This window comes from Eutrema salsugineum, unplaced genomic scaffold (genome assembly GCF_000478725.1).
Source record: "Eutrema salsugineum unplaced genomic scaffold, Eutsalg1_0 scaffold_10, whole genome shotgun sequence".
NCBI lineage: Eukaryota > Viridiplantae > Streptophyta > Magnoliopsida > Brassicales > Brassicaceae > Eutrema > Eutrema salsugineum.
The window spans coordinates 11,880,367-11,908,328 of NW_006256908.1; the positions used below are offsets into that span (position 1 = coordinate 11,880,367).

Consider the following 27,962-nt stretch of genomic DNA (forward strand, 5'->3'; position numbering starts at 1 on the left):
TATACTTATCCAAATACCAAGGTTTTGCTATATGTATAAACTTCATATTTCAATTTTTAATTATAAGTTATAATCACCAGTAAACATTCTAACAGTACAATAAACCACAACAGATGAATCTCAAAAAATTTGAACTAATATTTTACTTTTTCCCATTTTTTTTGTTGTTGTTAACTCCCAAACATCAATACCTGTATTGTTTGTTTGTTACCATTGAAGAAAACTACACTTAAACATTATATTCTTATATCTCTCAATGCAACTAAATTTAACGGGCAATTAAGCTCCAATTAAATTCAATCTATTAGCACATCTAACTTTCTACATCTCACTCATCTTTTTCTGTTCTTTCAATTATATACATATTTACAACATGCATGATTTAATAAAATAACTATCTAAAAATAACTTTTAGGTCTACATATTTTAAACTTAGAGATGATTTCTATACTTGTGTGTGTCTTGTAACATAAAAAAAACCCTATTCGTAAAAGAAAATTTTTAGTGTACAAGTAATTAATCAATATTTTTTCTTCTCTCTCTCACTGCGCCTCTCCGTCACTTATTTAACCCTAATCTTGTGTCATTCTAAAAAAAAAGCTCTATAAAGGTTCTCAACTCTGAGTTCTTTTTCTTTTTTCTCTACGAACCCTAAACAATGGCCTCTCCAGACAAACCCATAAACACAGACGTCCCAGAAAAAAACGCTTTTGCCCTCCACTTCCTCCAAACCCTCTCAAATCTCAGAACACAAAACCCTTTCAATTCTCCTAACAAAACAAACGATCGTGTGACGAAGATAAAGAAAGCTGCGTACGTATCCATGGCCAGAGCAGCCGGAGGGACTAATCGGCTGTGGAGCAGAGCCCTCTTGCGCCGAGCCGCCAAAGAAGACAACAAGATCGTAAGATTGAGGAAGAAGAGAGTGACGTGGCAGAGAAGGAGAAGGAACCAGAGAGCTCCGGAGGTGGAGAGGCTGAGGAAGCTTGTTCCGGGAGGCGGAGGAATGGAGACGTCAAAGCTGATGGAAGAGACGGCTCATTACATCAAGTGCCTTTGTATGCAGGTCAAAGTCATGCAGTGTCTCGTTGATGGCTTATCTCCGAAATGATCATCAATACATCATCATCATCATTGATGCATATAGAGATATACGACATACATAGTATTGGAAGAATGGGGTGATCATGTCCCATATATACATATGTGTATATATTATTATATGTATACATACGTGTAAGATAGGATACATATATGAAATGTGTGGATATGTATGAGCCGATAAGTAAAGAAAGATTTTTTCTTTTTCTTTTCTTTTCTTGAAATTTTGAAACTATTGGAATTTTATATTTAATTGTCATGCCGGTTTAAGTTGGTATTGCTTTGTGTATAATTTTTTTTATAAACATTAGGGTTTGGGAACTTGCCGTTGGAGCTACGCACTACTTCTTTCTTTCGTTTTTTGAACCAAGCGATGCACTACTTGGCTTGGCTCGTTTTGATTATAATTCATAAATGGTGTTTCTACGGATGGATTATATATCAATTTCGAACTTGTAATATAAATTGTACCATTATAACTATCATAAAAAATATGATTTATATGGCTTATACATCTATCATGATTGATCATTTATCCATTTTTTTTTATAAAAAATATCTAATGTTCTAGCTAGTTAAAAAATTATGTATATTTGAAATTATGGATCATTTAATTAATTAAATATTATATCTAATAATCAGTTGACATACTACTTTGTAGAATGTTTTTGAAAAACGTATTTCACCCTTTTTTTATTTATTTATTTAACTCACACACTACACAACTAACAACAAGCAAAACTACTAACTCTCCGATTATATTTATTTTCTTTCTAATCACATTTTTCGTGGGAGCGATTACCTACACGTCATATGATATTATGCAGTTGGTCATACCTATGTTTCATACGATTGTCTACTTTATCAATAATCATATACATGTACGTAAATAGACTTGTCAGTATTGGTTGGTCAATTCCACAATATCACATCAAATACTGATTTTCAATCCGTCAGAGTCAAATTTTGTGAGGTATAATGGATCTGTACCTGAAAACTAGTTAATAACAAAAGGGAACTTGTTTGCGTTAATTGAAATACTACAAAATGTTGGTCACTGTGCCCGTCTGAATTCAACAAAAGATTAATACAGGCTCTGTACAACATCTACTACAGAACATTTTTACTTCTCCCCAACACAAGAAAATACGTAATACACTATTACATTTTCCAATATGTCTGGAGTTACTTTTGGTATCCGATTAAAGCATCTTTCGTAGATTAAACCTGCTCGATGTTCAGGGGAAGACAGATCTGGTTTGATTGATAACATTGTTGAGTCATGTTATTATGCCACAGGCAGAGGATCCTCCGGTGTGTGAGATTCTGATTCTTCAATACCGTAATTCCATAGTTCTTTAAGCTCACCTCTTATCAACCCCAGAATGACGGCCAAACCTATCAGAGAGGAACACGTCAAGTTTTGTTTGAAAACGATAAACAAGAACAGATTGAGAAAGATAAATTCAAGCTTCTGGTATTACCAAGTGTGCAGGGAACGATGTACAGTAGAGCTGGCTGGCCATGTCCGTCCATCAGATACAAACCTAGATATGTCAGTAACAGGCCTACAAATACAAAACAAGAAGAAACAATGTTTCAGTGAAGTTTCAAAATTGATAACGTGAGCAGCCATCTCGATTAGCAAGTGAATGTATGTTAATTTCTTGTCGGAAAAATACATATTGGGATCGTTCAAGTTTGTATGAGTTATATAACACAATTTATGTTCACAGAGTCAGTAATGCATGGACTTACCTATTCCATAGCCGATAGTCAACCAAAGGAAGTACCCATTTGATACTATCCTCTTTTTAATCTTGTCATATCTATGATCAAAGAGAAAAGCAAGTATTAACCGTCGGAGAGGATTGAACAAACATACGAGTATAGTTGTGAAAGAATCCTGATGGAATTCTAAGTTTCTTCTTTGAATCTCTAAGAATGTAACTGAGCAAAAGTTGTACCTGGAAGCAAAGGAAATGAGCAAACCGGGGAAGAGGATGTCCCCAAAACCAATCATGTCATAGCCACCCCAAGGGTCAAAAAACCGAGGAATCCTTAATAGCATGGGAATGGACTCTCCGCTGCTGCTGTCTCCTTGGGCAACCTACGAAGAAGGGATCTCAAATAAGAATAACAACTACCTAACTTGCCATGGTTTAAGAGATTACTCAGCTATTAGAATCAGATACTGTTGATAGGTTACTGAGTTATAACTGTTATCAGGAAACAAGCCCAACTTAGAAATGAGAGAATTACGGACATTGCGATAGAAACTCACCACAATCATGACGCTCTCATGAAATATCAATGGCGATATGAAGACCCAGAAAATGTCATACACAAACGCGCAGCAAAGGAGTACAGTAGCAACCTGGGGTGCAGAAAATTATCAGCACTAAACAGAGAACCATCATAAATTACTACATAACAAGCCAGATTATCTACCTTGATGTTAGGTAATCGAACCACTTGCAAGGCTGTGATCATCAAACAGATGCCCTGTCGACAATGTAACAATGAATATCTCACATTTTGCAACCAAGGAAACCGAAACATCTCTACACGTCCCCTTTCTTTAGGGAGAGAGGGGAATATAAAACTATGGTAACAGATAAAGCAGTCATAAAGAGGACCAATGAGAGGAATGACTTCAAAAAGCATTGAGTGCATAAAGAAAAGAGAGCTTTACCAAGATGTCTTGCCCAACCCAAGAATACGATGTGTGCCGTTTTACAAACCAGAAAACAGCAAACGCCACACAAAAAATGTTCACCAAAAGCGACATCCATGACATGGTCCCAACCAAAGGGAGCTTCACAGATTTCCGACCAAGATGTCTGCATTTTCTGCAGGCGGGTCACAACATATATCCGTTAAGATATGGTAAGCAGAAAAATAGAGAAGTGAGGTATTTAAAAGTAATTTAGAATACCTCAATAAAACTGCCATAATGATGTTATGAATACCCTGAAAATAACAGCCACTTTGTTAAATTGATGGAAAAAGCAAATTTACATTCGATACACATGTCAAAATCAACAGAATTTTGGAGGAAATTACCTGCATTCCGCCGATGCAGAAAAATATGGTGAGCACCCATACAAACCATGATGACATGAAGTAGAAAAGGAGCAGCAGAAAAATGGAGGCTGTTACAATAAAAAATACAGCACCAGTGACACTTATATCAAGGATTTCCTTCTCTGAGTCATCTTTTCTGGTTCCAGCACTAGAAAATTCCTGGAGAAAATTAAGTTTCAACTTAGTCTTCCTTATTGAAAAGACATATCGGTAACTCAACATCATAACAGCTACTAAGTCATACACATTGAAGTTGTGATCACCAAGTCCACAGACTTACAAGGTTACGCAAAGTATCTGGGAAATGTACACTACGTGTATAGGATATTAAAGGAAGATGGTTGTAAATGGTATGAAACCATAGTAAGTAAAAGATCTTAAGCACAATTTTTTAGTATAGCTACCAATGGTGAACAACAAACAAGGACTTGAAAAATGTTAAACTTTTTTTAACAAAAAAAAGAAAAGAGAAAGATGTTAACCTTTGCTAATATGCTGTACGACTCATTAGCTTGGTCAGGATCTGTAAGCTCTGACCACAATGATGCAACGACAACAGTTCCAACAGCCATGAGCAATAAAAATCCTGCTGTGAGGTCCACAACAGGACGGTTTGGTGCATACAACAGAAGCTCAACTGAAACACAAAGAAAATGGACTTAGACTAGAAGAGGGAGTTTTACAAGAATAACAGATGTTACATGTTGTAGAGGTAGAGGATCAACAAGTCAATAAGCATATTTAGTGGCTGAGAAAACTGAAATGCAAAATCACAAGGACTCACCATTCTTTTTTTCTACCATAGACCTGTTGAGAGCATCCCCGCTTGACTTAGAGATCATTAAGACAGGTATGCTCACATTTAGGGATGTGTCCTTTTCCATACATCCCATCTCATCAAGATCTGATGACAGACCATGACTCAATTAGTTGATACAAAGCCAAGAGACACGAAAATGTCAAATCCAAAACCGTATCGAAAAGCCAAACCTTCTTTGTCATTAATGACCAGCAGAGCAGAAGCACCAGCTGCCTCGGCATGTTTAGCCTTCTCTGTGAAAGCACAATCCCCCCGGACCGACAAGGCAATATGACCATCTAACTGGAACAACAATTCAAAGCCAATTTAGCCAAAAAGAAAACACCAACGGAAAAACAATGAACATTGCCAAATCTCAGTAAGTGTAAACCCATCCAGAAACTGAGCATAGAAACAGCTTGCAGCTCCAAATTACATGAATCTGAGCAAGCCATTCAGCTGGAGAGAATGGATTGCATTGTCTAGAGTCTAGACCAAGTAAAAGAGACACTGACCCTGGAAGAGAGATTGGAGCAAGAGTCCAAAGGATCTACAAAAGCAGCCGGAAACCTAACGCCTTGATCAGCAACAGAAGGCAACGATGCTCCAAATTGAGCACTTAAGCCAGTTAGGAAGTCACCTTCAACACCATCAATCCAATTCAAGACCTTAACCTGTATTCAACATTGAGACCAAACACATTAAGCTTTGAATCAGGTCTTTTCACATGTTTAAGATTAGAAAAAACAAAAGCGAGAAAAGGAAAATCGATCAATCAAACTCCAGTGAACCAGAGGATGATTGAGTACGAAGCAAAGACTCCAGATAAGAACCGATAAGCTGAATAACCATTTGAAACTTATTGGTGCAGCCAGGAGTCTCGAGACTCGAATCGTCAATCCAGGACACATCGTCGGCGACCACTACCGAAAAACCAAGTACAAGGAGAATCACAACTACGGAAAAGCATCGGTGACGACGATGGCTCGGCGGATCAGGCGACGACATGACGCAACCGATGGAACAAATCGGAGAGAAATGGGAAGAAGAAGAGAGAAAGAGTTGCGGTTAAATATCTTATAGGATCTATCGGAGTCGGACGGTCGATTATACTTATTTATTTTTTTTCTCCAATTTTTGCGATTCATTTAATAATTATTAGTTTTCTACAAAATGCGACAGATTTTAGTTGTTGTTTTGGAGCTTTCGTTACTTTTCTCAATTAATTAGCAAACATTGATCAATTTAAAGAATTTATATTTTGACAAGAAAAATCTAATAATCTCCAGCTACTTCAGAAATGTTTTTGAGCATAACTAAGATACCCACGATGTATTTGACTTATCAGGCAAAAATCATTAGAAAAAATCAGCAGAAAATCATTGGCTAGTTAAAATTAGAAATGTGGTCTCAATGTTTGTGTAATATAGATTTGATGATTAAAATAACATGAACTCGATTATACTTTATTTTAACAATAAAAAACAAATGAAACTATTGATCAGAGAGAAAAATGCAAAAAAAAAAAATCACGAGAAATTGAATTTTCATCTAATTTTTTGTTCAATGTTCTCCGACCCAATTTTTCTTGTATCATTCTGAAATTTTGAATAGTTCACTGTGTTATTTGAGCTGAAACACAAGTACATTAATCATGTATATCATTTGAAATGTTAGAGGGACACATTATATTAATTTTTAATCAAAGTAGTTATTATTAAGGTCATTAGGACTAATCTGACAAAAAAATGTCATTAGGACTAATATAATTATAACTATCTTTATATAGTAAAATATATATACTTATAATATAGTTAGCTATCTTAATTATGTTTTCTATAAAACCTATTGCAAAAAAATTGAATATCTCTTTTTTTCTTTTCATATTCTCTTCCTACATGTCACAGCCACTCAGGTGTGTGAAATACGATGGAAATTTTTTCAAAAAGAAAGTAAAAGAGAAAAAGAGTCCATGACTAAATAATGGACATTCAAAAATAAGAAAAAAAAAACAGAAAAGAAAAAAAAAAGAAGGGAAGGAAGGAAGCGCAAAAAATAAAATAAAGAAGGTATATTTTTCTGTTTAAAGAGCACAGATCCCTTCAAGAAACTCCTCTGACGTTTCTCAACCCAAATCTCAAGCTCCTTTTTTTTCTTCCTTCTGCAAGAACTGTTACAAATCTCTCTATCTCTCCCAAAGTTTTTTTTTTTTTTGGTCGGAGATCGAAGGCAAGGAGACATGGCTCCTGCCATGAAGATCGTGTTCGGTCTGTTGACATTTGTCACTGTCGGAATGATCATAGGTACTCTCTCTCTCTCTCTCTCTCTATTTATAGTCGACGCTTGTACGCAAATGATTACGTGTATGCACATTTGATTTTTCGATCTTCAAAGTTGTTTTTTTTTTCCCGGCCGAAAGGAAATTGCTTGTCATTGCCGTGATTCTAGTTCGAAACTGGGGAGTTTTTATTCGGAGACGACTATGAAATTGACTTTATGAGAAATTGAAACGGCTTTGGTAACTCATGGAGATTGTGTTTCGTTTTTCCTGGAACCTGCAGGTGCCTTGTTACAATTGGCCTTTATAAATAGATTGGAAGATTCGTACGGTAACTCCTCTTTCTTCCGATTTCTTTACGTTTATGTGTGTTTACTTGTAGATTTGTGTTTCGAAACAGAACTGCAAAATACTGATACAATGTTTTATTCTAGTTTGAAGGTCTTTGATTCTTGGCAATGTCTGTCATGTTCTTACTGAGATTTAGCTAGAGATAAGGTTATGAGAGCTCTTCTTCTTACAGTGGAAACACTAGTATGTAGTGGAATTTGCAAGACTAAATCAATTGTAGTGTTATGTATAGCGAAGAGAGGCTCTTCGTTATGTTTTGCTGTGTTTTCTATTCAATTCTCTCAGTAGCTTTTTCTTTTTATTTCAGGAACTGGATTTCCATCCCTAAGAGGGCTTCGGGGCCAGCATGCCCGTTATCTTCGAGGTTGGTGTGATCATTCTAGCCAAAATTATGCTTGCATCATATAAGTTCACACAATAGATTTCCATTCGGAATCTTAGCTTTATGACAAAATGATTCTGGAGAGATTGATTTGTGGATTATGATACGGAAAGTATAACGACAAGACTCGTTTATTTTTCAGATGTTTCTCGGTGGGCAAATGACAAAGAAGCAGAAATTTTACGGCTTGGTTATGTAAGTCTATGATATCCGTTCTGCAACTAATTTTCTTTCTCAGTGCCAATGCTTTCCTTCAGATTGTTATTTGTACGCCTCTACAGTTACAAGAAAATGGTAAAAGGAGAATGAAAGAAAACTTAAAATAGTTTTCTACTTAACAAGTGTTTGTTATGACTCTGTAAAATCAGGTCCATTTCTGTTAGCTTCTAGCTAATGTTTATTTTGCTTTAGTGCAGGTCAAGCCTGAAGTGGTCAGTTGGTCCCCTCGTATTATTGTGCTTCATAACTTCCTAAGCTCGGAGGTATATACACGTCCCGTAGATTAATGTTAGTTCATTGAGTTAACTTTGTAGCAATGAGTTAACTGATCATAAGATAGTATGTTCTTGCTGATATTATCATCTTCATTCTCACAAGGATAAGATCAGATTTAAAAGAGAAGCAAAATCTTAGGCTCAGTTCTAAGAGCATTATCATATGACTTAGAAAAAGGGAATTTGGCATTTTATCTGCTCCCACTAACATTTTATTCCTCCTGCTTGGTATGTATGCAGGAATGTGAATACCTAAAAGCAATCGCCCGGCCTCGCCTTCAGATTTCCACTGTTGTTGATATAAAAACCGGAAAGGTACATGACAATATCTTTCTTTTTCACTCCCTAGAAATAGAGGTCTATTGTACACTTGTTCCATAGAAGAAGTACAATTTCTATTACCTCCACTCTCTGCGTGTCTATCGTTTCAATCAAACATTGGACGCAAGTAAGAATGCTCTAGTTATGCCTTCATAGGCTTATCTATTCTCTTCCATTTTTTTTTTAGTATTATTACAGTCTTCTTCTTGCTTGCTTAGGGCGTGAAAAGTGATGTGAGGACAAGCTCTGGAATGTTTCTAACTCACGTAGAAAGAAGTTATCCAATAATACAGGTAGGTCACTGTACGAATATCTTGAAAAAGTTTAATTTGGATCAAGTTAACATTTTTGTACGTTATATTCCTTTTTCTTTTGCAATCAGGCAATTGAAAAGCGAATTGCAGTCTTTTCTCAAGTACCAGCGGAAAATGGGGAACTCATTCAAGTTCTAAGGTGCGTGCACAAGTGCAACCTTACTATAAAATTAAAGCAAATAAAGCTGTTTTCTTGGTTTGATGAATGAAAATCTGCTGCAGTGCAGATACGAGCCGAAACAGTTTTACAGACCGCATCACGATTACTTTGCTGACACTGTAAGCCTTTGGTGCTATCTCATTTAGATATCATTAGTAGATTTTGATAGAAGAAGCTCTTGCACTGGTCAAAAATCGTAATAGGAGGATGGAACACTGTATAGTTTTTGGTCTGATCATTACTGTATAGTTGGATAGTTACTTATTCTTCTTTTTAATGATCTTAGAACATTTGGTCTGATTTTTTGAGGACTTACTAATTTCTAGTGTTGTTCATCATATATCCTCGTTTCTTTTTTATGATTCCACACAGTTCAATTTGAAGCGGGGTGGTCAGCGCGTAGCAACTATGCTAATGTATTTAACAGATGACGTCGAAGGAGGAGAAACTTATTTCCCTTTGGTATAATTCTTCTTCTTGGTGAATTCTTTAGATCTGCAAATACAAAAAGAAAAAAGATTGTTTCTTCTGTTATGAATACATTCTGAAGAAACAAACCAATGTGTATCTTTCTCTCTCTTTTCGAAATGCAGGCTGGTGATGGTGAATGCACTTGTGGTGGCAAAATCATGAAAGGCATCTCTGTCAAACCCACCAAAGGAGACGCAGTTCTCTTCTGGAGCATGGTTTGTTTCTTCACTTTCTGGACTCATACATGAATCATCTGGACTGCTTTGTGTTCAATTTCGTCTTGTGTAATTCAGGGACTCGATGGACAGTCAGATCCGAGGAGCATACATGGGGGATGTGAAGTTCTGTCTGGAGAGAAATGGTCGGCCACTAAATGGATGAGGCAAAAAGCTACTTCTTGAATCTTGAGGGACTTAACTTATAAAAGCCAAAGGAACCACAGGGACTTATATTGAAAATGTTATAGAATCTCAGAATTTTGACTTTTTTCTCTTTCTGACCCTTCAACTTTAGTATCTATCATTTACATACATAATTGAGGTGTTTTCACTTTTCAGTTCCCGTCCCCAACAAATCCTTTATCTGTAGTATAGCGTCACATTACAAAAATAATAATATTCAGGGACCTGTTTACAAAATATTTAAATGTTTTAAGAACGGATGTTAGTAATAATAACGAAGGAGAGTGACGTTTTGAGAAAATATTAAATAGTAGTAATCGCATTTGTTTTTGTTTAATACTGTAAGTTTATCAGTGAAGGAAGATTTTGACTTTGGTTCCATATTGACCACAGCAAACAGAAACCATGGCGGCTTCTCTGCAATCCGCAAACCCTACATTTTCCCGAACCCTAGCTTCACCGAGCAGATCTTCCTTCGCACCCTTCCGATCACCATTTGTCAGATTCGATACCGCATCGGCCTCGTTCAATTACAAACCCCTCGTTTCTCGAGAGGCATCATCGGCGTTCGTCACTCGCTCCGCCGCCGAGCCGCAAGAAAGAAAGACCTTCCATGGCCTCTGCTATGTCGTCGGCGACAACATCGACACTGACCAGATCATTCCCGCCGAGTTTCTCACCCTCGTCCCTTCCAACCCAGAAGAGTACGAGAAGCTCGGATCCTACGCCCTAATTGGATTACCAGCTGCTTACAAGGAGCGATTCGTGCAGCCGGGAGAGACGAAGACTAAATATTCAATCATCATCGGCGGAGAGAACTTTGGATGCGGTTCGTCTCGTGAACATGCGCCGGTGTGTTTGGGAGCGGCGGGAGCAAAGGCAGTGGTGGCTCAATCGTATGCGAGGATCTTTTTCAGGAACTCGGTGGCTACGGGAGAGATTTACCCGCTGGATTCGGAGGTTAGGGTTTGTGATGAGTGTAAAACAGGGGATGTTGCGACGGTGGAGTTGAGGGAAGGGGATAGTATTCTGATCAATCATACGACGGGGAAAGAGTATAAGCTGAAGCCGATTGGTGACGCCGGACCTGTCATTGACGCCGGAGGTATATTCGCTTACGCTAGGAAAGCAGGAATGATTCCATCTGCAGCTGCCTGATTTCGCAATCTGGTATGGTTTAACCAAACCTATTATATACCTGGAAATGGGAATGGTCTTTGAGATTAGAATTGTTGACAGATTTGTAAAGAGATCAAATTGTAGAATAATCTGGGAATAGCTTGACATTGATGAAAAACATAGTTTTTTTGCGGTTCTTGTTCTCAATGGTTCTCATAGAAAAGATTGTTTTATGGTTTCGTGTGAAAAGATATTAGAAGCCAAGTTGTTGATTTTGTGTGAGGATGATAATGACTGGTTCTAGACTTAATCACTTATCAGTGTTCCAAGTTCGTTCTTCTCTTCACTTAGATTTAGATTACCATTTCCTATCCCACTGGTTCAGTTAGTTGCAAAAACTTGAGAAACTTTGGGTTGTAGTGGTTTGGGAGGTATTGAACTTGTGTACAAGTATGTTTTTTTGGCTGATCTTTTTTCATGTTTTACCATGCTAACTTCCATAAGGCTTTTGTATCCAATAGTAGAAGACACCATTCGTCTTCTTTTTTTTTTTATTTCTCTAAGACTCTTCTCTATTTGTTTTTGCAGGGTCATGCATGCCCATGAGAGTTGTCTTATCAGCTAAAAATATCTTCAAGGGTAATCCTCAGCTTCACGTCCTCCATCGTGTCGTCCAATAAAAAGAACAATAAGTAGATGTATGTTTTTCAAGAGTTTGTGAACCTAATCTTAAGCTATATGAATATATATGACTATCTGTTTAGTCTTCTATTTCAGTTTATTCTTTACATTTGGGTGTTTCAATGGTTTCTGAAACTTTGTTTTCTCTGGAAGTATAAGCAGAAGGTTTTACAGAGATCTATTATAAGTCACTATGCCTAGAAAATGAATATAAAATCTTCGTCTTTGGCCTCTGTAGAAACTGATGAGAACAAAAAAAAGCACCTTTTGTTTCATAGCAACCTACCCTCGAGTCTCAAAACGCACGTTTAGAATTCCCAAGTGGCACATCCGTAAATACAAGGGTTCAAAGATTGTTCCTTTTATAATCTCTCTGTTTTCTTCCCTCTGTTACTCAACAGACAAGTTCGATCACAGAGCCAAAAAAAACAATGGCGTCTTCTCTTCCTACATTGCCCAGAGCCTTACCTTCCTCATCAAGCAAACCTTCTTCTTCCTCCGGTCCTTTCCGATCTCCTTTCCTCAAAGTCAACGGTTCCACTTCCTTCATCCCCTCTTCTATCTCCCTCGCTTCACGTGGCGCATCCTCCATCATCCCACGTGCCACAGCCTCCTCTGCTGGATCTGACTCTGAGGAAACTCTAGCGAAAACCACCTTCCACGGTCTCTGCTACGTCTTGAAAGACAACATAGACACTGACCAGATCATCCCAGCAGACAAAGCCTGCATCTTCCCATCGAACCAGCAAGAGCGTGACGAGATCGCCTCCAACGCCCTCTCCGGTCTCCCAGACTCCCACAAAACCCGGTTCGTTGAGCCAGGAGAGATCAAATCGAAATACTCAATCATAATCGCCGGTGAAAACTTCGGTTGCGGGTCGTCACGAGAACACGCTCCGGTCTGTCTCGGAGCAGCCGGAGCTAAAGCCGTCGTTGCTCAGACTTACGCAAGGATCTTTTTCCGTAACTCGGTGGCTACAGGAGAGGTGTTTCCGCTTGAGTCAGAGGTTAGAGTCTGCGACGAGTGTAAGACAGGTGACACGGTGACGATCGAGCTGAGAGATAGTGGTGGTTTATTGACTAATCACACGACCGGCCAAAAATATAAGCTCAAGGCGATCGGTGATGCGGGACCGGTTATTGATGCTGGTGGTATCTTTGCTTATGCGAGGAAGATGGGAATGATTCCTTCATTAGCTTAAACTCTTCTTCACATTCAATTACTTGTCTTTAGAGTTCTCTCTGTTCTCTTGACTTTTGATCTTTATTTATATAATGAATTAGATCATCCAAAGCCAAGTAGAAGACATGTTCCAACTTCCAAGTAATGATATACCAAAACTATGTGTTTCTATGTGTATCAATATTTTAATACTCCCAGCTGCAATTTACTACCTATTCTAGGCTACTACCAATCAAAACCGGTTATGTCAAGTAATTTTGTCTAATTTGGTTTGGTTATTGGAAGTCGTTATGAAATAACCGTTTAGCGCTCGGTTCAAAAACCAGACATCGCTAAACCTAAATTTGTGACTCTTTATAACGCCGCTTCTTTTCTACATTAGCTGTATAACTCAGCAAAAACATGGCAACCACAGAGGTTAAACCCTCCGCCGATAAAAACCCTAAACGAATTCGGAATCCATCACTGGGTCCGAATAAAGATTTGAAGAAGAAGAAGAAGACTAAGAAGTCGAAAGCTCTCGCCTTTGATAAGACCCTTGAGAAGAGTAATAGAAACGAGCAGAAAAGCGAGAACGATGGCGATGAGCAACCGGATTCGCAACCGGCATCGGCTTCTGAGCAGCTTAGCTTCTTCTTAAATCAGCTTGAATCCGCCATTGGTGTCCGGGTCTCTACTATAGAGCTCGATCCCATTAAAGGTTCGTCCTTTGTTTAATCCTAGCTCGGTATTTATGATATATGAACACTGTTTAAGTAATTTTCCCAGAATATGAGCTTTAAAATGTTTAGCAATGCCCAAATTACAAGTTTTGATAATCTGTAGATTGTCTTGTTGATCGCAGATAAGTGTATAGTGGAGTTATCTCAAAGATTGGAACAAAATGTAAGCAACTTGGGAGAGCATATAAAGATGTCTTATGGGTCTTCATGGAGAGAGTCTCTTTGTGAAGGAGAGCTTATTGAAGGGAAAGTTGACACCGGAAGCCCATCTGTTCTCGTTGTTAGCTCCTCTGCCTTGAGATCTTTGGAACTTCTAAGGTATCGTTGTGAAACTGTGTTCTTGAATCTGTTATCGCTTGATTGAATTCAATGGTGCTTAGACTAGTATTGTTCTGATATGTGCAGGGGTTTGCATTCACTGACTAAGCAATGTCCGGCAGTTAAGTTGTTCTCAAAGCATTTGAAGGTTGAGGAACAGGTAGTGTTCTATTTCTTAAAAGGATTTTTCTGTAGAGAAGTGAAATTAGTTCAATGCATGTAGAGAAAGATAAGAAATTTTGAAACATAGGTTATTAGATCTCAGACCAAAACATAGTTTTTGATGTGATCTTTTTGTTTTGATACTTCCGTGTGGATGCATGTTTCCTGCTTCCTGTGAAACTTCGGGATATGATGACAAAAATACGAAATCTCTAAGGCTAATGCTCTGCAGATAAAAATGTATTTGCACGTCAGTCTGATCCCATTATAGTCAAGTAATTTCTTGTGTTTATCTAATGTTAAGATTCTGGGAAGTGATGATAAGATATATCGATATGTCATAGGCACACGCAATGCTGAACAACATATTTGCACGTCAGTCTGATCCCCCCATCATTTAGTTGTAGCATTAAGGCACTAATGCATATAGTTATGTTATTCATTTTTTTCTTTTTTCAGAGTCTGGGAAATGATGATAAGATATATCGATATCTCAGAGGCATATGCAATGCTGAACCAAATATTTGCACGTCAGTCTGATCCCAGCTCTCGTTTTCAACCTTTCTTTTTTGGCATATAAAGTTATAGTAAAAATCTCACATCATAGCCTTTCCCTGTCCATTACCATAAAAATGGAATTGTTCTTGAAATTTCTTGTTATTTTGTTATTTTCTTTTCTATCTTTCGGATATGATGATTAAAAAAATGGATGTTGATGGCATCTTTGCCGCTGAAGCAATCTTTATTTTGCACGTCAGTCTGATCCTGTTTTTCTCTTACATAACCAAACGCGTGATACTTTCCAAAACATACATTGCTCTAAAGTCATAATGTTCTTGTTTGTTGGAACTTGGTAGCAATGGCTTCTGCTATGGTCTTAAATGCAATCTTATGAAAAAAAGATATTTGTTTGCGTTCTCAGCTCTGTTGTAGATTTCTCAGTCTCACTGTTCTGACTCAATTTATAAACTCAATTCCATGGTGGGTGCAGGTATCTCTGTTGAAAAAACGGGTTAATATTGGGAGCGGCACACCAAGCAGGTTAGTAAAGTTCATATTTTTCTTTAACTTATATCTTCATATCCTTCTCGCTGATTGGCCTCTTGCTTCTGTGTGCAGAATCAAAAAGCTAATCGACATAGAGGCATTAGGGCTTTCACGTTTAGATATGATTGTGCTCGACATGCACACAGATGTCAAGGGATTTTCCTTATTCACATTGCCCCAAGTCAGGTTTGTTTCTCCACTCTTCAACAAGTTGCCCCCATCATAGTCAAACTTCACTGATCCGTTAAATTTAATTCTGAAGAAAAAAAATGTTGAAATTTGCAGAGATGAGTTTTGGGATTTGTATAAGAATTGCTTCCACCAGAAAGTGTTAGAAGGAAGTCTACGTATCTGTCTGTATGGTCCAAAGCCATCAGCTCCAAAGGTTAAGAACAATAAGAAGCAGAGACAAAACCAACATTGAACTAAAAGTTTCTACTCAGATTTTGATATATTAGCTCTAATTTTGCAATATTTGATGTTATTTTATTATACAGAGTGAATCATGAACAGAATGTGAGAGAAATACAATAGGTGTGTTAATTAGTGTTCTTTTGGCACTACGATTCACTTAAAAAACATGATCCTCACAAAGTCAAACCAATGAAAAAGTTTATTCTTTGTGTATTAATAATATTTATATGAATATCTCCTATCTCACAGATATGTGTCAGTGTGTGTGTTATGGGATTGTGGGTTTCTCCAATAGAATGTGGGGAAGAAGATCCCATAAACGCAGATTATAGTGGAAACACCACCCATGGAGCATCTAGATGCTTGACTTTTAGAACTTTCCATTAAAACAAGAAACGTTCAAAATCCATGTCTTTTTCAGCTTGTGAAGGATGATGCATAATGATCCCATTTTAACATACTTTTAAGATAATGTAGATTTCTCATGGCTTTGCTTTTAAGCGTAAACAGTTCTGATTGAATTTTGTTGCTTGTGAAGACACCCAAATTTCATGATTAGACTAGATTTTCGTTAGGATATCTGTGGTTAACAATAAAATATAGAGTGAATATGTCAACTAAACGAATTAATGGGGTTTTTAATCCTTTTTTTTTTCTTTAGTTTTTAATCCGTTTTTCCCTGGTTAATATTTGTCAACTGTTTTTTTTTATCATAGTGAAAGTTGATTTAATTTATAGTCAAATTCGGTTGTGAGTTGTACGTAGTATTGATTTATATATATGTTCAAGCTACGATGACGAAAGGATGACACTTTTCCGACATGGAATTACTCATTATGTTACTTAATTTTGAATTTGCTTAAAATCCTCTACATTACATCTCATACTTTATATATTTCAGACATTAGCATGGCTGCAATAACGTTAATAATCGAGATTTGTAATTCTCGTTAATTAGTTGTATATGACTTGTAGAATAAAGTCTTATACTATAACACAGCATGTATAGAAACGTCTAAATCTCTTAATCACTCAATATATTAACCAAAACCTGAACCGTTTTATATCGTATACAATTAAGATTTAGAATTAGAAGATCCTTTTCATATGTTTAGGTAGCCAACTGGCAAACAGAAACGGAAGTGTGTAATAATTGGTCGTTCTTATATATATATTCTAAAGTACTAATCTCATATGTATATAGATAGGGTCGGGGAGTCGGTCTTATATTATATTAAACAATCTAATTCCGAGCCAAAGGGAAAAAAAAACCATTTAATTTTGAAATTCTGAGAGTCGATAGTTAATGTCCATTTTTATAAGCACACGTATTGCTTAGGCATATAATATGTCACGTTTGTTTGGACTAGCTCGTATAGTTATACCGGAACTGGAAGTTATATAGCATTTCCTTTTTGGTTCTATTTATACTTCAATAATTAACCAACGATCACATAAAAATGTTTGAAAATTATACAAATCGATTAAAAAATAAACAAATAAACGACAAACATTCTATATATAAATAAAGGACATATTCTTTAGTTTATAAGAAAATAAAATTAAGTAACCTTTGCAGTATATGAGAGGTGATACTAATTCCATATTGAACTGTTAGAAATGACGACAAAAGGTGATAGAAATTCAATCAAGATTGGATGTCAGTTGATCTTTCATTTCTTTTTGGGGGGAATTTTACCACAAATGTTAAAGGAGAAAAGTAAGTCGACTGATTCTCTTCTTTTTTGTTTCTGATTATCAAGAAAAAATAAAAAATGATAGCCATATCATTTTTTTTTGTTCAAATGATAGCCATATCATTTCTATTTGATTTTTATATTGAAAGTGACAACTTATTTACAAATATTCTGATGACGCAAGCATGAGTCATTTACCCAATTATTTGTTTATCTGTTTCTATTAATTTAATGACTCCCGAAATTTTCTAAATGCGATCGCATACTTTCCAGTTTTGATACAGATGGACTCAGAGCCATACCCAAAATTTTATGACGACAAGGTTACGCATTGGCTATGTAATGCAAAAGTGGCACGTGTCACGTCCCTAAGTTATACGTTGCCGGTAAGATGTTTAGAGCTAATCTGGTAAATCTTATATCATTAGCTTTTAAACTAGTCTTCGAGGTTAATCCAATATTTTTAAAATGTCTAAATTTGGGGATTGTCTGAAAGTATCAAATCGGGTTCGCTAAACTAAAACTAATTTATTTTTAAAAATTAATCTAATTTGTCTTATTCATTGGCTTAAGATCTAGTACTTTTCACTCTTTTAACTAACTTATATAACTTATAAACTTTTTACTTTGTCTGCACTTTTGAATCCACTTTAAGTTTATTTAGACAGTAATCAAAAGTGAACGAATACAAAGATATTATTTTAAAAATCCACTTTTTCATCTTTCAGTTTTCTTGAAAAACCAAATTTGAAAATCTTTTAAACTGAGAAAAAAAAATCAAATATTAATTTCGTTTGTTTACAGTCACAAACTGCCCCAAAAAATTGATTAACCAAATTGGAAACTAGACTTAGACTCTTTCTCGAAAAAGAAAAGAAAAAAAAATTAGAGATAACCAAGATTTCGAGAGAAAAGTATGGATTTTATTAAAAAAAACTTTGTATATACACAAAAAGCTCATCAGAATCATAAGACGTCAAAGTATGGATCATAATGACGTCAGCATGACACAATGCGATCAGCGTTCTGATTCCAAATAATGCGGCGGTGTAAGCTTTTTGAAGCCCACTAGGGCCCACAAAACCTTTCAAATCCTCTGTTCCTCTGTCTCTCTATAAATATCCACACACTATCACATAACCAAAACACCACAACCCAAATTTATCTATCAATTAACGAGAACCAAAAACAAAGACGGACTTTTAGTTTAGTATATGAGAGCAAATTCAATTAGAGGGCTGTTTTCATTTGGGTTTATCAGAAACATCAAATCAATGTCTTCTTCTTCCCAAAACTTCGTGTCAAGATCTGTAATCAAGAAAGTCTTCGCCAAGCTTCAGAAAGAAGGCGATGGAGCCGTCGTTAGACGTGGCATTTCCAGGTTCGTTTAGTTTTTTTTTTTTTTTCTCCTTCCTCTTTCTCAGGAAAATTTAATGATTATCAAGTCTGAGAAAATCTTCTTTCTCCTTGTGGTATATGAATTTAGGAGCGAGCAGAAGTTGTTAGATCCTTTCTTGATGCTAGATGAATTCTCCGGTAAATTCTAGGAAGCATCCATTTTAAAATTATTTATTTTCATCCATTAATAAAATTGCTAATTCTTTAATTATGTTTTACTCTGTTTTCTTTTTCTTTCTTTGGAGCAGTTTCCTCTCCAGCTGGATTCCCAGATCATCCTCACAGAGGTCAAATCACCTATACATATATACATACATATTCAAATCAAATATTTAAATGAATTAGTAAACCTGTTTTCTGTAATGTCTCTCTAACATTTGGTGAAAAATGTTGATGAACAGGTTTTGAAACTGTTACATACGTACTAGAGGTAAGACAAACATTCTTTTTTTGCCGAAAAAAGAAACATATTTCCTGAATACTTAATAAATGTTTTAAAAAAAAACTTTATTCGAATTTCAATTTGTTGGTTTAGGGAGGAATCACTCACCAAGACTTCAAGGGCCACAAGGGTACAATCTATGCCGGTGATGTTCAGGTGGGAAAAATAAACATACTAAATAGAAAACAGAATTAACTGTTAAAGTTATTCGAAAAAATCCAACAATTTTAAATATCTAAAAAAAGCTTCTGGATTTTTCTACAGTGGATGACTGCAGGAAGAGGAATCATTCACTCTGAAATGCCTGAAGAAGAAGTAAACAAAGGTTTACAACTTTGGATCAATCTTTCCTCCAACGAGAAAATGTAAAGAAAACCAGCTTGCAAAATTCAGACTTTTTGGAGATTCCAAATTAAAAGGAGACTGATTCTTTAATTTCATCCCGACAGGATAGAGCCAAACTACCAAGAACTGTCGAATTCAGACATACCAAAAGCAGAAGAAAACGGTGTCCAAGTCAAAGTCATAGCAGGAGAATCCATGGGAATTCAATCCCCGGTTTACACAAGAACACCAACAATGTTCCTCGATTTCACTCTCGATCCAGGAGCTCAAATCCACCAGAACGTTCCTGAATCTTGGAACGCGTTTGCTTACGTTCTAGAAAGCGGTGAAGGCGGAGCCGTTTTCGGCTCATCAAACTCTTCCCCTGTTTCAGCACACAACGTTGTGGTGTTCGGACCAGGGAATGACGGTGTTAGCGTGTGGAACAAGTCACCTTCGAAGAAGTTGCGGTTTGTGTTGATAGCTGGAGAACCAATCGGTGAACCGGTGGTTCAATACGGTCCGTTCGTGATGAACACTCAAGCCGAGATTGATATGACCATTGAAGATTATCACTATGGTAGGAATGGCTTCGAAATGGCCAAGTATTGGAGGTCACAATGAGACAGACTAATGATAATCACTGTTTTATTATTTATTTTCGTATTTGTTGTATTTTCTGTGTGTTTCTAATGGGACAACAATAATAAAGTTAAAAGTAAACATGTTTTTTAATCTTTTGCTTAATTTGTGGGTGGGAACCCATTTAAATCGAGGCTGACTTTCTTTCAGTTCCAACCTAGTCATCATGATTAAGTTTTCTCCACAATTTAAGAAAATATTAACTGTTCATACTTATAAATATTGACTTATGAAGAAGGCACTTGGAATGTGAAATAGACATAGACAAAACAATTGTTAAATAACGAACGCGTATTAACTTCGGTGAAGTGACATAACCATGATTGTTACTTTAAACATCTTATATTAAATTTGATTGCGAGGTCCGGTTAATGCATTCTGAACATATTATGTAACTGTAAGAAAAAGTATACACATTTTCTAGTTATTTTACAACATTGATTGCTGTCATATACTTATAATTAAATAATGTTTGAAGCGGATGAGAAATAAAACTATTCCAAATAAATCATCTAAAATTACTATTCCAATACTTCTATTTCAATATCTATTATTTTGATTCACCATTTAACAATATGATTTAACTATGGAAAAAAACAAGGAGTGGATGCAATGAATATACTGACTAAATTGCTTCAACTGCCACATCTACTCGAAGTCAGTGACCAAAATTGAAAACTGAAAGAAATATTTTTATCGTTTTGTTTAGATACTGAATTTCCGGGCCACCAAGTTAAAGAGCAATTGGATAAAATCAAAATTGATTTAAGATTCGCAAGTTTACAAAAGTTACAAGTAGGAAGTAGATATAAGAACATTAACTTATACACTGACGCAACTTCTTATCCAATTTTGCTAACATATCTTCTGTATCTGTAACAAAGAAACTCAAAACCCCTTTCTCTCTTTTGCTTTAACTTCAGTTGAGAACAAAAAGAATGTCTTTGTCTTTCTATAAGTTAACCCCCAAAACCAACTTAACTCTCAGGACAAAGAGAAGCCAGGTACAGAGATGTTACCTCGAGCAGCAAGAAAACGTCTTTGTCCCTTCGTTGTCGTTCTTGACCAAACTAACCCGATTCACGGTTAGTTCCTCTTTGTAAGAATCAGAGTTCAGTTGCTTACGGCTAATGTTGCTATAGATCTCGCGAATAACCATCTCGAAAGCTGTCTTGACGTTGGTTGAGTCCAACGCGGATGTCTCCATGAAAAACAAACCTTCAGACTCTGCAAGGCTTTTGCCTTCCTCAACGCTCACTGCTCTTATGCTCTCGAGATCACATTTGTTTCCAATGAGCATTTTTGCTACTGTTGTATCAGAATGAGCTGCACCAAAGATTCATCATTTATAATCAAAACTAGCTCAGTGGAGTAGACATGTCAAAATCAGAATGCTGATAAGCATCAAAAGCATTCCGATTTCGGATCATGAATCAGCTAATCAATACAATTCTTCGTCAAAGTAACAATTTTTCCTTTTTAAGTTTCATGATTATATGATGGGTAAACCAAAGTAAGATACTTTTGACTTGATCTTGAATCAAAGTCTTCAGATCTAGAAATTTCTCACTACCAGCAATGATTCAAACCCCAAATTCACACGCATTGCTACTTAATTGATTCAAATCCGGTCCTAGCTCAAAATCGAAATCCAACAGATCTCAACTAAAAAAACTGAAAATTTCCATCGAATAGGAGATAGAAACAAAAAAGAGAAAAACTTGAAACATACTGTTGAGCTCATCGAGCCAGCGACCGACGTTCTCGAAGGTGGAGCTACGAGTGATGTCGTAGACGACGAGAGCTCCGACGGCGCCACGGTAATAGGCGGAAGTGACGGCGCGGAAGCGTTCCTGGCCGGCGGTATCCCAAATCTGAGCTTTGACCTCCTTCCCGTCGATGACCATGCTCTGAGTCTGAAACTCGACGCCGATCGTTGCTTTAGAATTCGGATTGAACTCGTTACGAGCGTAGCGTGTGAGGAGGTTGGATTTGCCGACGGCGGAATCTCCGATGATCACAATCTTGAAGAGGTACTCTTCGCCTCTCTCATCGTCCGACATGTCTCACCCTCGCTTCTTCTTCTACTTCTGCTCTGTAACGCTTTGTTGAGAGAGAGAGAGAGAGAGAGAGAGAGAGATTTATGGAGGTTTTGCCTTTATTAGCGTAATGAATGTCACTTTGCGCATGAAGTAGATTTTCATTATTTGATTTTCTATTATTACTATTATCTTATTATTAATAAATTTTACTACTAAAATCACGCTCCGACGAAATCGAACCTAAGCAAAAGTTTCGCTAAGACCAAACATTGAATCTATAATGAGTAATGTTTTGAGCTATACACACACACACACATCTCTTTCAAATCTCAAACATGTAGTGGGGTCGTTCTAAGCTAAATTAACTAACTTTTTTGGGGAAATTTTGATTGATCGAATTTAAGTTATTAGAAGTTGTCATTATGGTCAAGACTTTGAGAATTTGCCAAAAACCAGACTTCATAAAGTTATCACCATCACTTTCTTTGGACCTCTAAAATTACAAATAAAAAAAAATTAATTTGTTGTGTTTCTTTTTGTATTTGAATTGATTCCTTAGTCTCTTTTTGCTTCTATACTTTCTTGGATCTTGTTTGGAAACATAACATCTCATTCATCATCGCTTCTTGCATGCCGCCCCACAAGTACATCTCTCCATCCCTTTTTCCAGTGACTGCACATGACAAATAATCATCTAAAATAAACACTAAATCAAAAAACATGATTACATATGTATGAAATATCGTACAAACTCTATATATTTTGAGAAAAAAAGAAGAAACTCTATATCTTCTGAAATCTCATTTTCCATTTATTGCGTGGCTTTTATGGACTGTAAGTTTTTAATTGGATTAAGTTTATGGACTATAAGTTCAACTCGACTATTTCTTCATATACTACTAGAATAAAACCATAATATGTGAATTCATATGGGATCTCAGTATCTAAGGTTAATCTCAAACATGACACAGACCAATGCATTTGATACAGCGTATGATCATTGATCATAACCATCTATTTGTAGGTGTACGTAGAGCGATTATGTATGATACTTAATTTAGAAGAGTGTATTACTAACGTATGTTTGTAATGAAAGTGTTTTAGGGAAAAAATTAAGATAAATATGAGCAAATTTATGTTAGTAGGGTGAAAGTATATAAATGAACATACTTAAACCTTGTTAGGAGACCAACAACAACAACAAAAAAAAACCTTTTAAGAGATCATGAGAATATTTTTAAGTAACACATGACAAGTCAAAACCATGATCAAATAAATAGTTTCTATACGATCATCAGGATTTAGATCAAAACCTAAACTAACGAATTTTATAATTTATAGTTGTCATGGAAATTTCGAAAAACGTCCGAGTAAAGATCGAATCATGATTTTGATCAATGATATTGGACGTTAACCCACTCACTATATACCATTTTTATTTCTTTCTTTCGAATACCATGATTTGGTTTTAAAGTAACATTTTATCAACATATATAAGAATATAATGACCTATTTGAGAAAATATCACTTTGCATTTATAGATTCATATGTATAAGGACGCACCTCTACTTGGTGTTGAAGACCTTTTATATGCTCAACAGCCAAATCCAACATGTCTGCATAGCTTGTTTGCTGCCATAATTTTCAAACCTTAATAATATTTAGAATCTCCTCAATTACACCAAAATTACAACAAAATATATACAGTAATTAATATCCCTTACCTTGTCCATATTGGGTACCAGTTCTTGTAGCTTCTTTAACTTTCCGCTTATTCTCGTTCTTCTCTCCTATATATGTATATCATATATAAAACTTAAATAAACTCTTATTTTCTTGGTTTTCAATAAATCTATATTTTATGATCATGTATACTTATGCAACAATCAGTGTATCAAAGTAATTATAACATAAAAACTAACCCTTTCAGCGATGCTACGCGGGTGAGTCGCGCAACCGCGCTTGGCCCTGACCTTACAAGGCACTGAGTCCTCTGGGATATTCATCAAACTCTCCATTCTCGCCATTTCCAGTGACGTTTGCGGCATGCTGAACTGAATCATAACCATATCATGTCAAAAGAGACAATATAACCACTTAATTCTTTAAACCAAACATCAAGTGAAAAACTTTTACACCTAAACGTTTAACAAAGGACTTGTGAAAAATTTACATAACTTAACCATAAACTTTCTTCGAGCTATTTTTATATATATATATATATATATGTATCACACAAAACCATTCAACTTTGGCCTCTACAAGACATGAACTTGTGGCATATACATTCTTATTGGCTTTTGTTCCATCTTAATTGGAATCCTATTGCTTACTTGTGGAAATTAAATTTGATTTAGAAATTTCATATTATATGACACACACTATGATATCCTTTGTCAAATTACAACTGGTGTACCATATATAGATCAATTATGGACCTTTTCCAAGCTTAAACAAACTATAATGCAAAACAAAACACTCAAGTTTGGGCATATGCATGCAGTCTTCCTCCTTTTATCAAAAAAAATCGTCTAAACTAGTAACTTTATTGTATATAGAAGGCTGGATATTCACACAGCATAAATACATAGAGTAACCACAAAATTATAGAAAATACCTGAGTTTCTAAGGTGAAAAAGTCGGTGGTCTTGGACCGTTTGCCGGTTTCGTCAATGGTGAAACTGATATGAGCAGAGTTGTCCCAATTGTTATGATCATTTCCAAAATTCATACTCGTCGATGCGACACCGTTTATAGCCGCCGTAGCCGCTTCAACCTCCGAGATTCGCGGTAGAGAGTTATGTTCTTGATGACTACTACTACTCCCGCCGGAGAATCTCAGCTCGGACTTCAACCTCGACGGCCCTCGCTCTCCTCCTCCGCCGTATCCTCCGTTTGCCCGTCCTAGAGAAAAACCTGTTCCCTCTTCCATCAACAGATTTAGATCGATAGAGAAAGAAAGAGATGTAATGTAATGTAGGGTTATAACTTGTAATGATCTGATCTCCGTATTTTAATAAACCAGTATGATTTCTAAAATGTATATATATATACAAAATAGAAGAGAATGGGTCGTGTTCGAGACTCGAGGACCCCTTCCTTTGTCTCTTCTTAGATTTATTTATCGCCAATTTGGCAGAAAATAACGATTCTTGAAAAGAATCTTAGAAATATTCACTATTCGAATTCCTATTATTATGTATTGTATATACATGTAAATAATAATGCAAGAGGGGTAAATTTTATTGGGGTTCGCACATGGATTACAGTGGAAAATAAACCGGGCGGATGCAATGAGCCGAAGATCAAATTGCGCAAAAAAATAATATAAGTCATTACTTGCAACCAACAATGTAGTAAAAATTTATTATTTATATTGACAAGTAGGCGTATCCAAAATTCCGAACAGTGACAATGATGAAGCCATGTCAGCAGGGTAGGCCCTCATGGCTGCTTTCTCAGAAGGAAACGAGCAAGTGGGATGGATTTAATATTGCCAAGTGGACTATACTTTTATTTATTTTTGGAATGATTCGTTTTTTTAACAGATACTTTTGGCAAGTGCATGCTTTATATAATGAGAACTCTTATATAATACATGCTATTTGCATTAAATTGCATTATTAAAATATACAACTTGTCTCTCCTGGAAATACGTGTTTAAGTATTCATGCATGTATAACGTATATATACGTGTCTTCATTATTAGATATATATATATATATATATATATATATATCTAAACAAAAATCGACCATGATTTCTCCAAACAGAAAATTGAGGAGAAAGATGTTGATAAACTCTATACATAGATATTTTGTTAGCTGATGTGATTTAAATTTTCACTTACGTGGTCGATATTATATTCGTTATTTTATTAGAAAAACAAAGTCGTATATCGTATAATATATATTATATACAAGAAGGAACGGGAACGGATAAACAAACTAAAGTCATTGAAATTTAGATTCAAGATAACAAGATTACATGTTTTAGATTCCAGGAAGTCAAAATTACGTGCTAGACCAAATTACTTACCGACTCGTTTATCAATAAAATACATACTTCTAATTAGTTTATTCAATATAAAAACTCTTTTATCACTAATTTTTTTTAATAAAAATTGAGAACATTTAACTGAACGAAAGAATACTAGTTATAATTATTAAAGATATTCCATCAATGTGTATTGTGATTATTTTGGGGGTTTGAATGTGAATTGTAGTTTCAATATCACATACAAATGAAAAATTAATTAACGTTAGGAAGGGTGAAATTATTAGTCGAAACAAAATATGGGGAGGAAAATGTAAGAAACGCAAAAAGTTACCGTTGGGATCAGTGGGAAGATGTTGGTCATAGAAACCGGCAGGGGAGCTTCTGTGTCGGAACAAAGAAGGAGAAGCGCCGGAATCAGGACCGAAGGAAGATGGATCGCCGGGGAAGTAATGACCGCCGACGTTGGGATTGTGTTGCTGCCGTGCCGGAGGATTATGGAGGGTTTGAGAGTTGAGGGAGGAGAAATCACGGGTAGCTCCGGCGGCCGAGTCATATCGGTCGTTGTCGGCGTCGTTTGGAGGTGTGGACTTTGAGGAGGAAGAAGGAGGGTACATGATGATTTGCTTTTGCCGGAAAAGAAAAACCCTACAAAAATTAATCTAATGTTTTAAGGGGAAAATCTTGAGGAGAGTCTTTTTTAGAGAGAAAGAGGGAGAGAGAGAGAGATATTATGAGTAGTTATGAATTAATATAATAGTGCAACAGGGTTACTAAATATAGTTAGGGATTGTTAAATACTTAAATTAATGAATTGAACGAATTAGAGAGAAAGCTTGTGGCCTGTGCTCGGGGTGCTTTGTCTGCTTGACGCAGAGATCAGAGTCTCCTACTCACGGTCCGTCAACGCACGTGCATCTCACATGGTTGGACAGGTCGACCTTTGACGTTCTTTAATGTATATACATGGTTTTACTCATTTGATTTTTATAGACTAATATAATCTATAATATCAATTCTTATAGGTGGTGTAATATCTGCATCGCTCACTATTAGATAACTCATATTTCTAATTATTACCATCATTTACTTTTCTGATGCTTCAAATCTGATGCAATCTAACACTTTTTATGTATGATTTATAAGTTCAAAACCATTATTCTGTGTGCGCAATTGATTAATTTCACGCCAATATAATTTATGAAGATCATGAAAACGCTTAACGACAAACAAAATTGTGCTCTTAGAGTGTAGGTTGAGTTTCATCTATACGTGCTTATGGACTAGTCTTCTTCTTACATGGATTAATTGATACATCTAGGTTTTTTTTTTTATAGTTGGAATAAACATATAATATACTTACTAGTATGTGCGTATTGCTCCGCATTAGTCTCAAATTAATCATATGCTGGCGCAGTCAAAGTTAAAAAAAAATAAAACACATAAAGGGTTACTGATCATCATGAGACGAGAAAAAATTATGTTGACACTTTTTCTGTCATAACTTATTTTTACATCTACCTTTTCGACTCTTCCTTTTTCAGAATCAGAGTTCAAATTCTACGTGGAGTTATGGATCTATGGTGTGTATCTATGTATACATTAGTCGTCAAAAT

The 27,962-nt window shown here is 36.0% G+C and overlaps 9 protein-coding genes and 4 non-coding genes across 16 annotated transcripts; 10 read left to right on the forward strand and 3 right to left on the reverse strand.

Moving 5' to 3' along the window:
• Nucleotides 1-643: 643 nt before the first annotated feature.
• On the forward strand, nucleotides 644-1,414 carry LOC18026758 (transcription factor IBH1). Its single transcript, XM_006411518.2, has one exon. The coding sequence runs from the start codon at nucleotides 659-661 to the stop codon at nucleotides 1,109-1,111; it is 453 nt and encodes a 150-aa protein (XP_006411581.1). The 5' UTR covers nucleotides 644-658; the 3' UTR covers nucleotides 1,112-1,414.
• Nucleotides 1,415-2,102: 688 nt separating this feature from the next.
• Nucleotides 2,103-6,083, reverse strand: LOC18026759 (signal peptide peptidase-like 3). Its single transcript, XM_006411519.2, has 14 exons — nucleotides 5,837-6,083; nucleotides 5,503-5,661; nucleotides 5,179-5,290; nucleotides 4,973-5,092; nucleotides 4,671-4,825; nucleotides 4,168-4,347; nucleotides 4,040-4,074; nucleotides 3,797-3,953; nucleotides 3,553-3,606; nucleotides 3,386-3,478; nucleotides 3,069-3,211; nucleotides 2,860-2,930; nucleotides 2,586-2,669; nucleotides 2,103-2,499 (listed from the first exon to the last, which is right to left on the reverse strand). The coding sequence occupies exons 1-14, from the start codon at nucleotides 5,993-5,995 to the stop codon at nucleotides 2,390-2,392; spliced, it is 1,632 nt and encodes a 543-aa protein (XP_006411582.1). The 5' UTR covers nucleotides 5,996-6,083; the 3' UTR covers nucleotides 2,103-2,389.
• A 956-nt stretch (nucleotides 6,084-7,039) lies between these two features.
• On the forward strand, nucleotides 7,040-10,310 carry LOC18026760 (prolyl 4-hydroxylase 1). Of its 2 annotated transcripts, XM_006411520.2 has the most exons (12): nucleotides 7,041-7,290; nucleotides 7,549-7,596; nucleotides 7,924-7,980; nucleotides 8,141-8,193; nucleotides 8,415-8,480; nucleotides 8,733-8,807; nucleotides 9,032-9,106; nucleotides 9,196-9,266; nucleotides 9,355-9,406; nucleotides 9,660-9,749; nucleotides 9,881-9,973; nucleotides 10,052-10,310. In XM_006411520.2, exons 1-12 carry the CDS (start codon nucleotides 7,227-7,229, stop codon nucleotides 10,157-10,159), a joined length of 852 nt encoding a protein of 283 aa, XP_006411583.1. In that variant the 5' UTR covers nucleotides 7,041-7,226; the 3' UTR covers nucleotides 10,160-10,310. The 2 variants fall into 2 exon arrangements, with proteins under 2 accessions (XP_024016794.1, XP_006411583.1); XM_024161026.1 differs by lacking the exons at nucleotides 9,660-9,749; nucleotides 9,881-9,973; nucleotides 10,052-10,310 and having other exon boundaries at nucleotides 7,040-7,290; nucleotides 9,350-9,410.
• Nucleotides 10,311-10,496: 186 nt separating this feature from the next.
• Nucleotides 10,497-12,134, forward strand: LOC18026761 (3-isopropylmalate dehydratase small subunit 3). Its single transcript, XM_006411521.2, has 2 exons — nucleotides 10,497-11,329; nucleotides 11,867-12,134. The coding sequence occupies exon 1, from the start codon at nucleotides 10,565-10,567 to the stop codon at nucleotides 11,315-11,317; it is 753 nt and encodes a 250-aa protein (XP_006411584.1). The 5' UTR covers nucleotides 10,497-10,564; the 3' UTR covers nucleotides 11,318-11,329; nucleotides 11,867-12,134.
• Nucleotides 12,135-12,248: 114 nt separating this feature from the next.
• LOC18026762 (3-isopropylmalate dehydratase small subunit 1) lies at nucleotides 12,249-13,319 on the forward strand. The gene has a single exon (XM_006411522.2). It carries the CDS (start codon nucleotides 12,391-12,393, stop codon nucleotides 13,159-13,161), a length of 771 nt encoding a protein of 256 aa, XP_006411585.1. The 5' UTR covers nucleotides 12,249-12,390; the 3' UTR covers nucleotides 13,162-13,319.
• Nucleotides 13,320-13,534: 215 nt separating this feature from the next.
• Nucleotides 13,535-15,992, forward strand: LOC18026763 (protein CMSS1). 2 transcript variants are annotated; one of them, XM_006411523.2, is made up of 6 exons: nucleotides 13,535-13,842; nucleotides 13,987-14,182; nucleotides 14,270-14,342; nucleotides 15,336-15,385; nucleotides 15,464-15,577; nucleotides 15,677-15,992. In XM_006411523.2, exons 1-6 carry the CDS (start codon nucleotides 13,545-13,547, stop codon nucleotides 15,813-15,815), a joined length of 870 nt encoding a protein of 289 aa, XP_006411586.1. In that variant the 5' UTR covers nucleotides 13,535-13,544; the 3' UTR covers nucleotides 15,816-15,992. The 2 variants fall into 2 exon arrangements, with proteins under 2 accessions (XP_006411586.1, XP_024003779.1); XM_024148011.1 differs by lacking the exons at nucleotides 15,336-15,385; nucleotides 15,464-15,577; nucleotides 15,677-15,992 and adding an exon at nucleotides 14,804-15,268.
• Nucleotides 14,526-14,611, forward strand: LOC112081757. The gene has a single exon (XR_002896678.1). It is a non-coding gene; the product is annotated as a small nucleolar RNA Z122 (small nucleolar RNA).
• On the forward strand, nucleotides 14,651-14,736 carry LOC112081758. The gene has a single exon (XR_002896679.1). It is a non-coding gene; the product is annotated as a small nucleolar RNA Z122 (small nucleolar RNA).
• LOC112081756 lies at nucleotides 14,806-14,891 on the forward strand. The gene has a single exon (XR_002896677.1). It is a non-coding gene; the product is annotated as a small nucleolar RNA Z122 (small nucleolar RNA).
• On the forward strand, nucleotides 15,027-15,114 carry LOC112081759. Its single transcript, XR_002896680.1, has one exon. It is a non-coding gene; the product is annotated as a small nucleolar RNA Z122 (small nucleolar RNA).
• Nucleotides 15,993-18,648: 2,656 nt separating the features above from the next.
• Nucleotides 18,649-20,415, forward strand: LOC18026764 (pirin-like protein 2). The gene is made up of 7 exons (XM_006411524.2): nucleotides 18,649-18,883; nucleotides 18,989-19,038; nucleotides 19,149-19,187; nucleotides 19,302-19,330; nucleotides 19,436-19,498; nucleotides 19,607-19,707; nucleotides 19,792-20,415. Exons 1-7 carry the CDS (start codon nucleotides 18,717-18,719, stop codon nucleotides 20,288-20,290), a joined length of 948 nt encoding a protein of 315 aa, XP_006411587.1. The 5' UTR covers nucleotides 18,649-18,716; the 3' UTR covers nucleotides 20,291-20,415.
• Nucleotides 20,416-21,058: 643 nt separating this feature from the next.
• LOC18026765 (ras-related protein RABA5c) lies at nucleotides 21,059-22,449 on the reverse strand. Its single transcript, XM_006411525.2, has 2 exons — nucleotides 22,041-22,449; nucleotides 21,059-21,634 (listed from the first exon to the last, which is right to left on the reverse strand). The coding sequence occupies exons 1-2, from the start codon at nucleotides 22,369-22,371 to the stop codon at nucleotides 21,324-21,326; spliced, it is 642 nt and encodes a 213-aa protein (XP_006411588.1). The 5' UTR covers nucleotides 22,372-22,449; the 3' UTR covers nucleotides 21,059-21,323.
• Nucleotides 22,450-22,773: 324 nt separating this feature from the next.
• Nucleotides 22,774-27,040, reverse strand: LOC18026766 (transcription factor bHLH129). 2 transcript variants are annotated; one of them, XM_024148002.1, is made up of 6 exons: nucleotides 26,681-27,040; nucleotides 24,968-25,266; nucleotides 24,273-24,404; nucleotides 24,075-24,140; nucleotides 23,914-23,982; nucleotides 22,774-23,044 (listed from the first exon to the last, which is right to left on the reverse strand). In XM_024148002.1, exons 1-6 carry the CDS (start codon nucleotides 26,961-26,963, stop codon nucleotides 22,967-22,969), a joined length of 927 nt encoding a protein of 308 aa, XP_024003770.1. In that variant the 5' UTR covers nucleotides 26,964-27,040; the 3' UTR covers nucleotides 22,774-22,966. The 2 variants fall into 2 exon arrangements, with proteins under 2 accessions (XP_024003770.1, XP_006411590.1); XM_006411527.2 differs by having other exon boundaries at nucleotides 22,883-23,023; nucleotides 26,681-26,963.
• Nucleotides 27,041-27,962: the final 922 nt, after the last annotated feature.

Bases quoted from the DNA above. Each gene is read 5' to 3' on its own strand.
- LOC18026758 (XM_006411518.2), top strand. From the start codon at position 659: ATGGCCTCTCCAGACAAACCCATAAACACAGACGTCCCAGAAAAAAAC.
- LOC18026759 (XM_006411519.2), bottom strand. From the start codon at position 5,995: ATGTCGTCGCCTGATCCGCCGAGCCATCGTCGTCACCGATGCTTTTCC. The intron at 5,662-5,836 runs GTTATTCAGCTT...TGTTGAATACAG, and splicing joins GCACCAATAAGTTTCAAATG to GTTAAGGTCTTGAATTGGAT. The intron at 3,212-3,385 runs GTGAGTTTCTAT...CCTTCTTCGTAG, and splicing joins ATGAGAGCGTCATGATTGTG to GTTGCCCAAGGAGACAGCAG.
- LOC18026760 (XM_006411520.2), top strand. From the start codon at position 7,227: ATGGCTCCTGCCATGAAGATCGTGTTCGGTCTGTTGACATTTGTCACT. The intron at 8,808-9,031 runs GTACATGACAAT...TTGCTTGCTTAG, and splicing joins TTGATATAAAAACCGGAAAG to GGCGTGAAAAGTGATGTGAG. The intron at 9,107-9,195 runs GTAGGTCACTGT...TTTTGCAATCAG, and splicing joins GAAGTTATCCAATAATACAG to GCAATTGAAAAGCGAATTGC.
- LOC18026761 (XM_006411521.2), top strand. From the start codon at position 10,565: ATGGCGGCTTCTCTGCAATCCGCAAACCCTACATTTTCCCGAACCCTA.
- LOC18026762 (XM_006411522.2), top strand. From the start codon at position 12,391: ATGGCGTCTTCTCTTCCTACATTGCCCAGAGCCTTACCTTCCTCATCA.
- LOC18026763 (XM_006411523.2), top strand. From the start codon at position 13,545: ATGGCAACCACAGAGGTTAAACCCTCCGCCGATAAAAACCCTAAACGA. The intron at 14,343-15,335 runs GTAGTGTTCTAT...TGGTGGGTGCAG, and splicing joins ATTTGAAGGTTGAGGAACAG to GTATCTCTGTTGAAAAAACG. The intron at 15,578-15,676 runs GTTTGTTTCTCC...TGAAATTTGCAG, and splicing joins TTCACATTGCCCCAAGTCAG to AGATGAGTTTTGGGATTTGT.
- LOC18026764 (XM_006411524.2), top strand. From the start codon at position 18,717: ATGAGAGCAAATTCAATTAGAGGGCTGTTTTCATTTGGGTTTATCAGA. The intron at 19,039-19,148 runs GTAAATTCTAGG...TCTTTGGAGCAG, and splicing joins GATGCTAGATGAATTCTCCG to TTTCCTCTCCAGCTGGATTC. The intron at 19,708-19,791 runs GTAAAGAAAACC...TCATCCCGACAG, and splicing joins CTTTCCTCCAACGAGAAAAT to GATAGAGCCAAACTACCAAG.
- LOC18026765 (XM_006411525.2), bottom strand. From the start codon at position 22,371: ATGTCGGACGATGAGAGAGGCGAAGAGTACCTCTTCAAGATTGTGATC. The intron at 21,635-22,040 runs GTATGTTTCAAG...TCTTTGGTGCAG, and splicing joins CTGGCTCGATGAGCTCAACA to CTCATTCTGATACAACAGTA.
- LOC18026766 (XM_024148002.1), bottom strand. From the start codon at position 26,963: ATGTACCCTCCTTCTTCCTCCTCAAAGTCCACACCTCCAAACGACGCC. The intron at 24,141-24,272 runs GTTAGTTTTTAT...ATACATATATAG, and splicing joins CGCGTAGCATCGCTGAAAGG to GAGAGAAGAACGAGAATAAG. The intron at 23,045-23,913 runs GTGCGTCCTTAT...TGTTTATTTTAG, and splicing joins GTCTTCAACACCAAGTAGAG to ATGATTATTTGTCATGTGCA.